The sequence below is a fragment of the Rhipicephalus sanguineus genome, chromosome 4 (genome assembly GCF_013339695.2).
Source record: "Rhipicephalus sanguineus isolate Rsan-2018 chromosome 4, BIME_Rsan_1.4, whole genome shotgun sequence".
Classification (NCBI taxonomy): Eukaryota; Metazoa; Arthropoda; class Arachnida; order Ixodida; family Ixodidae; genus Rhipicephalus; species Rhipicephalus sanguineus.
In genome coordinates, this window is record NC_051179.1 from 45541664 (window position 1) to 45554785 (window position 13122).

General features: G+C 48.5%; 1 protein-coding gene across 1 annotated transcript in view; it reads left to right on the forward strand.

Annotated features, from left to right (window-relative positions):
• Positions 1–5670: 5670 nt before the first annotated feature.
• Positions 5671–13122, forward strand: part of LOC119389885 (probable cationic amino acid transporter) — a 147054-nt gene continuing 139602 nt past the window's right edge. Inside the window, exon 1 of the mRNA XM_037657301.2 lies at positions 5671–5782. Coding sequence (XP_037513229.1) covers positions 5681–5782 — 102 coding nt within the window. The 5' untranslated portion in view covers positions 5671–5680. The remainder of the gene's footprint in view (positions 5783–13122) is intronic.

Here is a 13122-nt window from a genome sequence, read left to right on the forward strand (position 1 = left end):
GGGAAGACTCCAGACCGGAACTTTCCCGCACGGAACATTGATGCACGCAATGTATCCAGGGACCTACAGGCGGGACAGCAAGTTTTGCCCACCGGACACGCGCAACACCCTGCGCCACATGGTGCTGGAGTGCACAAACAAACGTCATCACCCCCAATCGAAAAGGACGAGGAAGAAGCGGCACCAGAGAAAGAATTAAAAGACCAGTGGGAGGCTCTGCTGGTGACGCAAGACCCTGACAGCCAGCTACGATTGGTGAACAGGGCTCGGGCGGCGGCAGCGAGCCATGGCTACCTGGACTGAGGAGGCCACCCACCTTAGGGCTGAAGTACAAAGAGCCCGGTCAAAAATAAAGTTAATTTCTCTCTCCAGTAATGTTTGAGGCCTGATATAGTACCAAAGTTGAAGTTACCGTAGCGCGTATTTGATTAGCATAAGCTGCCTCGCAAGGAGCGATTCAACAAATTGCAGTACGCGCCGCGACCAACCATATCCGAACATTGTTTTCTTATTAGTCAATGTGACGTGAACTTTTTTTTTGTCTTTGCTAAGCCCGGAAGGTGAAGGACAAACGTATCTGTGGTGAAAGGTGACAAGCGTGGTGCGGTCGAATTAAATGAATGCTTTTCGCATCGCTACCTAGAAAAAAAAAAGCGACTGGTTCTGCGAGCTTCCATTACAAAAAGGAAAGAATGAGTTTATTGAACGTCGACCAAATCGTCCCCGTTGCAACTTCCATCGCGAATTCTCCAGCAACAAACACAAGACACTACTGCTGGAGCGGCGGCGGGCCACCCGCATCCACACTTCGGGGCTTCGTCCGTTCGCCGCTAGGTGCCGACTTTGTTCGATCTCGCGGCCAATACTGAGTTCAAGAAAACATGTTATTTACAATGTGTGGTTGAACACCCTCCCCCCCCCCCCTTCCCGAAAAATATTTCGGGCTACGTGCCTGGCCTCCAGCGTCTACAGTTCGTGCCATAACGGCGCAATTTTGACTCGAACAATGGACAGATTTAGTTGAGCGTCCGCAGCAGCTTTACGGACGCACCCTGCCATAGGAAATGGCTGACAGGCTGCGTCCACAGAGGTGCTGCGGACGCCCAACTAAATCCGTCTATTTACATCAGAGCCAACAACACCTTTAGTGGCCAGATTATTAGGTATACATTGCAACGTTCCTTCTAGGAACTAACACATAAAAGACATGACTTCAATCAGACGGCCGCCATTTTGTTCTAACTTCTTCCTCCTCCCCCCCCCCCCCCTCCGATTCCACCTCTTCGTCTTCTTTCATGCGCTTCTTTCATGCGCCTTCGTCTTCTTTCAAGGTTTCGCTTATGAAGTTATGATAAGCAGTCCGCTAGGCGCACGCTTGCCTTCATAAGTAAAATACGTATGTACACCATCCAAATGCAGCCGTAGTCTCAGATATCCTGCGCCGCTCAGCTGAGCTCACGAGGCGCGCTTTCCTGCGAGGCGATTCGGTGGCCGCGTCGTCGGCTCCTTCTCTAGGGGCCTTCGCGGCAGGTTGTGGGATGGCACCACACCCGGTGTACGTCGCCTATGCTTATAGCCTGCGTGCAATAAACGGCTTAATATTGGCGAGGCGCTTAAACGCGGTTACAAGCTTACCTAAGAGTGGCGCGTACGGTGGGTAGCAGAAGTCACTGTCTGCGAAGTGCTTGCTGCACACGGTCGATGAAGGCGTGGGGCGCTTTCCCATTCTAAGCTTGACTATCCACTTCTTCTTCAGCTTTGGGTCCTTGGGATAGTTGTGAAAGCTTTTCACGTGCGGACGAAGTACACTGAGGCACAGAGCAGTACTTCAACATTGCGCAGCACTCCCCGCGGAGACAAGAGGCCGCAGTTCTAACAAACAAAGTGCTGTAGTTCTAAATGTACGGTAAAAGCAGACCCGCGGTTCTTCGAACAGCGTCAGTAGCCACCATACGCAAGATAACCAACTGAACTGCTTTTTTGTTGAGATTTACCGCAACGGTGGTTTCAACACGGCGCTGGGCCTACGTAGCAGACGAAAGCGCGCGAATCACCGCTCTGACATCATACAGGTGCCGTTCGCAGCGCCGCCATCGGTCGCAGACCAGGCCAATACCAAAAAGAAATTAAGTCGCGTTTAAATCCGTGAGTACCGTACCACAGCCTCTCGATATCAGCGGCCGTGACTGTTTCTTCCATTGGGCCGTTCCAGACGCTAACAAACGCTAGGCTAGAAAGAAAGTGAAGGACTCCGTCCCAATGCTACCGCCGACCACGACGTTCGAGCGAAAGCTTCAACCATAGAGTTTCCTGCAAACAGAACTCTGCGCCAGCGCATCGGTTATGCGAATCAGTTATACGCTATATTCCATTCTTTAGATTGCAATCAACGCTGTGGAGGCTTTAGCGAGACTTCTAGCAGTACATGTGTTCGCACCGAGAAATCGTTCATTCGTTTCTCGCATCCACAACGTGATTTCGTTCGGTTTTAGGTTGAGTAATACATTAGAAGTTTTGTGGCTTTTAGAGATAATTGATTCAGTTTTATACGGCTGTGAATATCTTGTCCTATAGCTCTTAGCGTTTTCGATGTCTTCGTTTCGTTGTTTTTCAGTGTCCTTGCTCTGCTCGCACGAGCACTTGCAACGACGAAACGCGGCTATGAGACGCGCGGAGTCATACAATTTGCTGACTGAAGATCTTGCGTAGACTCCACCGCATTGACGTATGGGCTATGTATGGAACGGAGTGTGGACAACTGCCAAAGGGGGTTTCTTTCTTTCCTTTCTTTCTTTCTTTCTTTCTTTCTTTCTTTCTTTCTTTCTTTCTTTCTTTCTTTCTTTCTTTCTTTCTTTCTTTCTTTCTTTCTTTCTTTCTTTCTTTCTTTCTTTCTTTCTTTCTTTCTTTCTTTGCTCACTTTGCTTGCTTTGCTTCTAGCTTGCTCCATATATCTCTGGCTCTGTGTCGCTCCAGTCCTTTCGCGCGCTATCATTTGTGCATCAGACGTCCCGCTTGCCGCGACTGGCACTCATGCCTCGCATACCGACACCGTCACGTCATGCATGGTGTCCGTGTTAAGGCGTATGTTACCTAGACCATTACGAAGGTGCTGTTCTCGTCACGTTCCGTTAGTAAACGCTGGGTTTAGCATTGCACTCTGTCGTCACGGTATGGTGTGCCTGTTACTGAGATCGAGAGAGCCCGCGCAAAAATTGACAAAAGGACCCGTGCTCAGGGCGGTGCGCGTTGAAAGTAGATCGTGAAAACCAAGCGGCGAATTCCACTCATACGTAGGACTGTACAAATCGCTGCTATTGATTGTCTTTGACGGTGGTGACGATTAAGACAAGACTGCTGACCGACCGACCGACCGACCGACCGACTCACTCACTCACTCACTCACTCACTCACTCACTCACTCACTCACTCACTCACTCACTCACTCACTCACTCACTCACTCACTCACTCACTCACTCACTCACTCACTCACTCACTCACTCACTCACTCACTCACTCATCACTCACTCACTCACATCACTCACTCACTCACTCACCTCACTCACTCACTCACCCTCACTCACTCACTCCTCACTCACTCACTCACTCACTCACTCACTCACTCCACTCACTCACTCACTCACTCACTCACTCACTCACTCACTCACTCACTCACTCACTCACTCACTCACTCACTCACTCACTCACTCACTCACTCACTCAAGCTGCCTACAGAACTACACGTAAAAGAAAGTCAGTCGTGGAAACACGGACACAAGAGAAGAGATCAAGACAACACAAACGGCGTTTGCGTTTAATTATTTTCTCTTGCGTTAGTGTTCCAACACCTTACCTAGTATCACGATGAGTCCTTACCAACTAGTTCAACTTTCTGCCGTTCTAAACCAGATTACATACTCTGTAATTTATTGTTTGATTCCTTCTCAAATGGGGACCTGGACACCGGGAAAATTCATCGTGATGAAATGTTTCTTTTCTTCACTTAATATCGTTACATTGCAGCGAGCAAGCCTTGCGGTGTGGCACGTGCGACGGAGGCTGATGAGAACGGCATAATCTGTATAGCACTGCGTGCGTGACTTGGAAAGCCAACGTGAACCTAAACGAAACAAGAGAAAGCTACTATAAACGATAAAAAAGAATAAAAAAGTCGGGGCAGTGCAGTACGTAAGCGTCATCCCCGGGTGCAAAGTTTTGTACGGCATGCAGTGTTACAGCGCTCCCCCCTGGCCCCTTCGCTAATGAGCCCGATGATCGCGCATGCACCGCGTCAACTTTTCCGCACTCAGCGCACGTATAAACTCCTCGCCGCGGCTTAGGCGATTTTCAATGGGCCTTCATAGGTGGAGGTGGCGGGGTTGGCCGCGAGGCAACAATGCACCGAGCGTGCTGTGACTCGTTGATAACCGGCACGCATACGAACACGTACCGTCAGACACGCATGAAAACTCACAGGGTCCCTTACGCATTCGCCTATGACGACTCGAAGGCGAGAGCACGCGCCTTGCACGAGGCGCCACCCCGTGGCAAGTAGCGCATGTGATCCATGCGTCGCTCTTGATTTATGTGAGCTATCGGCCAAAAAGTCACACCGTCCTTTATGCATTTCACTAAGACGACTCGAACGCGGAAGTCACTTTACTTTACTGCGAAAGTCATCGTCGTTTTCTCTTCTTTCTTTTTTTTTCTGTAGATTGTACGACGTCCTTACATGATGCTGATTTTTTTTATCACTCGGGTTGACGCCAACGCCGACGTTCACTTTTCACGTCTGATGAGGCGCCTAAGGCTGTCGCGTTAATAGCAGCCATCTGCTCTATGACGTAATCGAGCTGGGGCCGGCAGCTCCTTAGGGAAAGGGCGCTGGCCTCTGTATGGAGAGAGGGCGCTTGAGAAAGTGGCAACTTCGCGCTCCTCTTGTAAATTGCTCGTGCGGCGCACGAATGCAAGATTTGGCTGAGCGAATCACAGCAGCCTCTGCTTTCCGCAGTTTGTGTTTTTTCACCAAGCGCAAGGGAATGTTGAGCACCTATTTAACCAACACTTACCGACGCTATAGAAAAACTACCATTACGAAAAGCATATTGTTTGTATTGCGGATGTACGCACTGCTGCTGTTGCCTGATGGTGGCCCCCGGGCCTCGCCAAGCTCTATGTTTGCAGCGTTCTTGCCAGGGCGGCCTTCAATACTGTACTTTGTGTACGTTATAAATAAACCTTGACTTGACTCTTGACATTAGTCAACATAAAGCCAACACAAGTCGACATTCGCCGACTTTAACCATTGTTTAGCTTACATTATTTATCACTAGCCAACAGAAGTCGACATTGGCATGATTTAGCCAATCCTCGTCGATATTAGCAACACATAGTCAACATAAGCCAGCTACAGTGGTTGCCTCCTGCAGACACCGTAGCGGCTTGTTTTCGTTCTGCTTGGATTATTAGGTAAATTTTATTTATGCCGCTGTGTGACTTCCCATGGCCCTGGCGCCGATAAAAAGCACGCCGTCATTCTCGTCATTGTCAGCATAATCAAAAGCTATTATTGGACTTACGCTTTACTCGACGTTGAGTGAGCTGCACCTCCGCGTGCGTCATATCAGAGTTGTCCTACATAACCGCATTTCTTAATCCTTGCAGGGGGTTCCTCGGGGAAACATGTTTACCTTCAGCAAGCCCAGCTTTCTCACCCTGGTGGCGAGGCTGGTCCGGACTAAGGACCCAGCCTCTGATGTCACAGAATCCAAGACAGAGCTCAAGGTAGGGTGTTACCATACGTTTTGTCATACGTGGTGTTCTTATCTCAAACTTCCGAGATATGGTCAAACGTCTCTGTAACCAAGGGCTAGGAATCTTCGAAATACTTTGTTATGGAGCACTGGCGTAGCCGGGAGATGGGGGAGGGGATTCCCCCCTCCCCCCGAACATTTTCAGTTTTGCGTGAGTATACATGCCCGTACACATATCGTGGATGTTAAACCCCAACAATTATTATTAATTATTATTATTACATACAAACCCACGCACGAACATACGTAAAGCATTGCTGGACCTCCCTCCCCCCTCCCCCCTAAAAAAATTTCTGCCTACGCCCTTGTTATAGAGGTTGCATCGCTGTACAGGTCGTGCACGGTGACGCTCTAGTGAGGCCGGGGGTGGGGGGGGGGGGGGAGCTTAAGGAATCTTTCATTATACAGCGCGTTTCGTTGTATGAGTGTAATATACTAAGAGAAGCGTTTGCCTGCAAATAAAGCCGACCAAGATTCTGCCTCTCTAGTTGTGTTAATCTGACAGGTAAGCACATACTTGGGCGTGAAATCCATATACACAATGACCGATTATCGAAGTGTCAATAGCTAGACTCTTTCGTTAGTCACATTAGAACACTTGTAAGAACTTATGCATAGGGGATCGTCTAACCTCAATGCATTGAATGCGGGTCTATACAGCACGAGATTTGATGTTCGTCTTGATTACTCTGATCGCTTTCTTTCTTTCTTTGTAATGGCAATACTGATCTTAAAGGGACCGAGAACCAAATTTTATGATGCCTATTTTCTGTAGCGCAACGGTAAGCTTACCGGTGAGAGTGTCTAATCACGGAATGGTTACTTGGGAAACGCCGGGAAACATTTGTAATCAGAATGTTTCTATCTGCGGCGATTATGAAGTCGTATACACAAGTGGCAACACATTCTGCAAACAGTGAGTGCGAGAGCGGTTCGTGTTCGAGCGCGGCGGTTTGCTGCGCATGCGTGTACTCCGCGCGCGTGTGCCTTGGCTCTACATGTTCCACTGCAGCTACCGCGAAGGCAGCGCCGCTTCTCACCGTCCAACTCCTTTTACATTGTAAGCAGCACAAAAGAGAGCGGGGATAGATAGTAATATACAGACTCTAATCTTCAGGACTAATTATGGCGCGCATAACAGCATCAGACTACGGGACTACGCACAGCAAAGTTATCGACTAGCGGAAGCGTCAAGGCACTTCCGCTAGGCTACGCAACATGCCGGTTTTTCGTTACTTTTAAACACGATTTAAAAATATAAATCCTACTCACAACGCGAAAAGTATGCTGGAATCTGTCACTATATTTCACGGTCTTTTCATTTCTACCAGGATCTAATCACACGTCCTGGCCAGTCGTCGGTCCCTTTAAACAATGTTTCCTTTTGTAGTAATGAAGGGAAGCAGGTGACTTTTAAGGGCTCGTTTTTCTTTGTTAGACACAATATTAATGTCGTTTACGGTCATTAGGAACTTTACGAAACAATCAAAGAAGCCTATTTACTGGGCAGATACATCCCGTCTCCAGAGTAATACATCCCAGAAAGAAATCCAATGCCACAACATGTCTTTTAGGGGCGAAGCTCCTTATAGCGGCACCCGTTCGTCCCTCATAGCGTAGTATGTAACCAGTCTTACGCTTTGACCTGCAAGGTGGTGCCGGTGGGAGATTTTTCCTGTGCGTTGTTGAACAATAAAAAATTCGCAGCGTTAGCTAAAAGCCGACTTCTTCTGTCTCTCATTCCCATTAGCAGCCATTCTTTACCTCCAAGGTAGTGCCTGGTGAGATTTCTCCTGTGCGTGATTAAACAATAAAAATTTTGTTCAAAACGCCGTTGATTGATGAAATGAACCAACAAAAGACGCCAGATGTTTTGTAAAAGCAAAACGAAAGAACGCCAGATGTTTCTAAAGCAAAACGAAAAGACGCCAGCTGCTTAACGAAAGACGCCAGATGTTTTCTAAGCAATGGTTTTCTAAACAATGAAAATTCACAGCGTACATGTAAAATTAAAGTGCGCTGCAAGTCGTCATAACTCATCGAACCTTTAGTATAAACGCGCCCGATCTCACGTCGGTGATGATGTACTGGGCAGAATTCACGGAAGATTCACGGTTTACCGATGAACCTCCGCAGCTTCGCCCACTCATCATCATTCACTCCGTGGATATGCTGTGATTTTTCTATCACTCTTTTTCGCCCTTTCCCTTTTCTCCTGTGTAAAGTAGCAGGCCAGAGCGCACAAGCTCAGGCCGACCTCTCTGCCTTCTTCGAATTAATTCTCTCTCTCCCCTCTTTACTTACTGCCTTTTTTGTTGTTTTTTTTTACTAACCGTTTCTCGCACGCTGGTTGAAGAGCAAAACGGGCCCGTGATCATTAGGACGATACAACCACCCAAGAGCCTATCCCGGCACTTCAGGCTAGCGAGACCGCATGCTTAGGTTAGCAAGGCACACTGAGATAATGGACGTCGACGACCCTTGTCCTCTCCGATACGCGCAAAGAGACAACGTATTGTCAAGAACAGCGCTGAGTACAGCTTCCTTCTTTCCGTCCTTTTTCTCGTCTCAGAGGCCAATCCGCATGTTCCCCCGTCCTCCATCGGTGGGTATCGCTTGCTTCGCTGAGCGGCCCCTCTTTTGTGCGGCCATTCGGAGTGCGTGTTCCAAGGAGCTGAGGCGGCGGCTGCAAACACTAAATGGCTTTCCACAAGATAATCCCCCTCCCGAAATACTGAGAGAGAAAAAAAGTAAAATAAAAGGAGAGCACCAAAGAACATAGCCTCCCGCTCTTTCTTTCTCGTCTCATTATCGCCGACCATCACGACAGCTCAGCTGTACTCAACTCTCTCTCATTCTCATCGTTCTTAGATTTCCTCCATCCGTTTCCAGCTTCTCCTCGTGCCCTTCACCACACGAGCATCGCGAAGTACGGTGCAGTGCAGCAAGTACCATATCACGCCCGTGCGGTCAGATTTGGGTGGTCAAAACTAATTCCATGTGGTCAAAATTAATCCGGACTTCATCCCTACGGCGCGCCTCATAATCATATCGTGGTTCTGGCACGTCAAACCCAAGAAATTGTTATTTCATAAACTATCGTCTCCCTTACGGCCTTCTCCAGAGCTGTTTTATCACATCCGCGTGTTCATACCATTGACGTCCTTCGTCTGTGTTTTAAGGCGAAACTCTTACATGCCTCATCGAACACGAAAAGTCACCGTCGGCGTCAACACGGCGAGTGATGCAAAAATCGTCATCACGTGATGACATCACGCTAAGACATCATAGTGACGTCACAGATCGCCGAAATGTGTGACGTCACATGATGATGTCATCACGTGTCGTCGTCATTTGGTGGGCCTATCCCGGAGGCACGTGAAGTGCGGAAAGCTTACAGTGCCTCCAATGCCGGAGGCAGTGCGAAACCACGCTAGCTGAAAAAAGCTTTCGCGGACGGTGGGGGGGGGGGGGTGAATCCAATCGACTGAGAAAAAAATATATAAAACAAAATTGCGTTCGCATTCGAGTCATCTTCGGCGAAGGAATAAGGGACTCGGTGAGTTTTTGTAACATTGCACGGAATTGTTCAGAGATGTAGGTACAACGGGCTCGAACGCTGTGTCCCCGAAAGAAGGAAAGAAAGGGAGAAGAAGGAGGCGGCGGCACGATTACGACGGCCACTTCGTCTTTTTTGGCTGCCGCCGTGTCTCCAGAGGCGCTGTTTACTCAGCCCAGGCGAAGCGCGCGCACGCCGCTGCAGCTAACGATCCGGCGACCCGGCGACCCAGCGGTGCTTGTCCCTCCCTGCTCATCATTTCTCGCCGCTCCGCTGCGCGCCGCGTGCCGATCTGCAGGGCGCTGCTTTCGACACATGCAGGAAGGAATGAACCGTAGAAGAAGAAGAGGCATTTCGTCACGTAGCCAGCTTTGGCAAGGGAACGCACCGCGAAGCCCCATTTAAGGCGACAGCCTTTATTAGTTGCCTCATCAAACGCGAAAAGTGACCGCCGGCGGCGTCAGCACGAGTGGTTCAGAAGGTCATCATCATGTGGTGACGTCACCATATGACGTCACATGTCGGCAAAATTTGTGAAGTCATCGGGACGTCAATGTGGCGTCACATCGCGTGACGTCACGTAATGACGCCATCACGTGACATCGTGGCTTGGTCAAAGATGGGCCGATCACAGAGGCACTGCAAAACCACGTGATGGGTACAATGCTTCCAATTCCTCTGATCTCGGGGGCAGTGGAAAACCACGTTGGGGGCGGAAAAGTTTCGGGCGGAACAGTACAATGGACTGTGAAAGAAGAAATTCAGGAGCCCATTCCCAGTCGGTTAAATGGGCTAAATGGGGGGGGGAGGGGGGCAAGTGAAGCTAGGCGTGGGCGTGCCTGACTCCCGCTCTTCTTTCTTTCTTTCTTTCTTTCTTTCTTTCTTTCTTTCTTTCTTTCTTTCTTTCTTTCTTTGTAGGTAGCAGCCCCCACGGAACGCAGTTTTCGGTCTGAATCACCGTGTCACCTTTCATGTTCTTTCCAGCGCTCGCCAGCCTGTAGAACAGCCCAACGAAAGGACCATCCCGCGATCATGGAAACGCGGATTTGGAATTCAATTTTTATCGAAGTCTGAATTTTCCCGAAATCTACAATTCCTGATATCGACCTTACGCGTTGTCCAGCAGATCGCTTTTAGTCCGCCAATTTGAAATATTTCAATGAAGCGCCCATGGCAGGTGTACATTTCTTCCCGATTGTTTGCTTTATTATTATTATTTTTTGCATAGTCGGTGGAACGCATTCGTATTCACATTCGTCCACATCGGGCAAACATGGTCTCACGGCCTTCTAGTCAAGACACTCGATTTCGGACCGAGGGGACTCAGGTTCAAACCCCATCCACGGAAAGAAAACTTTTGTAGCTTAATTTGTTATTTCTTTGGTGCGCGCCAGCTGTAGGTGAGGTGGGTTTTGTGGGTTTGAAGAGTTTTTCGGAACACCACCATACAAGCTTCACAGGCCAGTCAATACAAACTTCACAAGAATAATATTCACTACACCAAACCCACCATATAGCCACAGCTTCGCTGGCTTCGATCTTCACAGCAGTGGAAGGGCTCTGAATTTTTCCCCATTACGTCTATGCGATAACTGCTTTCTTACCCCTAATTCCCCACCCCTGTGCAGGGTAGCAAACCGGTCACTCGCGCCAGGTTAACCTCCCTGCGTTTCCTTTTCATCTATTTCTCTTTTGGTGCACTGCAGAAGCGTACTTAGGTGGGAGAAGATATAAACATTGTAAAAAAAACGAGATTGATTTGTGTTTCTTCGGAAGAAAAATTATTTTTAGTTTAAAAATGTTAACCGCGCATGCTTTCCGTACATGCTGTTTCTTGTTTTCTTTTCGTGCGCTTTAAGAACTTAGTAAGATGACATAAAAACTTTCTAGGTTCCCAGGGCATCCACGAAGGTCTTGCGGCATAGAAAAACCGCGTGTTTCGCCTGTTAAGCTTGCCCTGCGATTACGCGCACCAATCATAGAAGTGTAAATCTGTTTTGTTCTCGCAAACGTATGTCTGTCGAGGAAGTGTTATTTTGAATTGTTCATGATGGTAACCGTCTGTGATGTAATAAATTTTTCTCAGCACAGGCCGTAGCACGCAGGATATCATCCCATATCGAGCTTCATAAGCCTAAAAGAAAGCACAGGAAAGTTGCGATGTCGTGGTACAGGTAACCGCTTCTCATAGTGGATGCACGGTGCTCCCCTTTGTTAGTCATCCATCTTTGTTTAGGTGCGTAAGCATTTCGATGCCCTCGTAACGAGAATACTGTCACGGGGTCGTGACGTTGACGGGGGCAGCAGTCGGCGTTTCCGAAACGAAACTCTTTATTTGGCCGAGCTTGATGCCGGGAAACGCAAATTTAAACTACAGCGATACACAGTGTACATTGATAGCGACGCACAGAGCGTCGGCCGTCGATAAAACTGATCCGCAGCAAGGCGCGTCGGAATTTATACATGCGGCATCGAATATTCGAGCCTTATCGCTGGTGGCCGCGTTATTTCCAGAATAATCTCAGCTGTTCGCGTTTTCGCGCTCAAGCTTATAAGAGGATTCTAACATACTCTGGAAGGTTCCCAGACGTTAGGGCGCGGCTTGTGCAGGGCAGCGGCTACGCGTGCAATAGACTAGTTACATAAAGATAACAAAAGAAGCGCGCGTGGCAATACCGTGTATCCGTCCCTCTGACACATAGACCAATTGCTGCAGAGAGATAAATATACAAAATTACGGCAGATCCCACTCCTTGTGGGAGTCGATGTCATGCGAAGCAGGAAGCGAGTGGCAGCCTAGATGCCACTTTTCTTTTCCTTTTCTTCTTTCTTTTTTACCTGGAGCTGTTAAGCTTTTCCTTAGGCCGTGCGTAGTCATCGGAAAACTATCATTATCAAGAACGGCCTTTACCTTATATGGGATCTCGCGTCACCTAGCTCCTGGCACGGCGGTGCTAGCGCGTGCAACGCAATAACTCGGCCGGCGCGCACTCCCTTCATCCTCTTCTTTATGTTCTACTTCGCTCCCCGAACTCTTGCGCCCGGCGCGCGCTCTCCCGCTGCGCCGGTTTCTCCGGCGTGGGATGCAACAACTCGGTTGGTTGGGAGAACGAGTACAGAGAGAGAGAAAGAAAGAGAGAAAAGGAGAGCGAGAGATATAGACATAGAAAGAAAGATAAAGACAGAAATAGAGAGAAAGATGGAAAGAAAGAGAAAAATAGATAGAAACACATAGAATGAAATAGACTCAGAGAGAAAGAGGTAGAAAGAAACAAAAAAGAGATAGAAAAAACAGAGAGCAAGAGAGAAAGAGAAATAGAGATAGAGAAAGAAAGGGAAGGAAGTGAGAAAAAGAGCACGGAAGAGAACGAAAGAGAGAGAAAGAAACAGAGAGAAGAGAGAGATAGAAAAAACAGAGAGAAAGAGAGGAAGAAAGAAAGAGGAAAAAGTCACAGTTTCATCGCAAGGGCGAAGCAATTAATGCGATAGCATCAAATTGTAGTGTTATACGAAGTGAGGCTGGCGGCTAACTGTTTTGTATCCGATCTCGCGTAACTACATGACGCTGGTGAAAGAGAAGTGGGGGGGGGGGGCAATATCCACCTGCCTAACTGGTAGTGCTTGACTAATTAGGCAGGCGGATATTGCCCCCGCTCCACCTTCAAGACCCAAGAATGGGCAGTACAGCAGGCCCGCGAGGCGGCGTTGAGGCAAGGCCTCGAAGTCCCCTCGTGGGTGACCTGAGTCCGGGT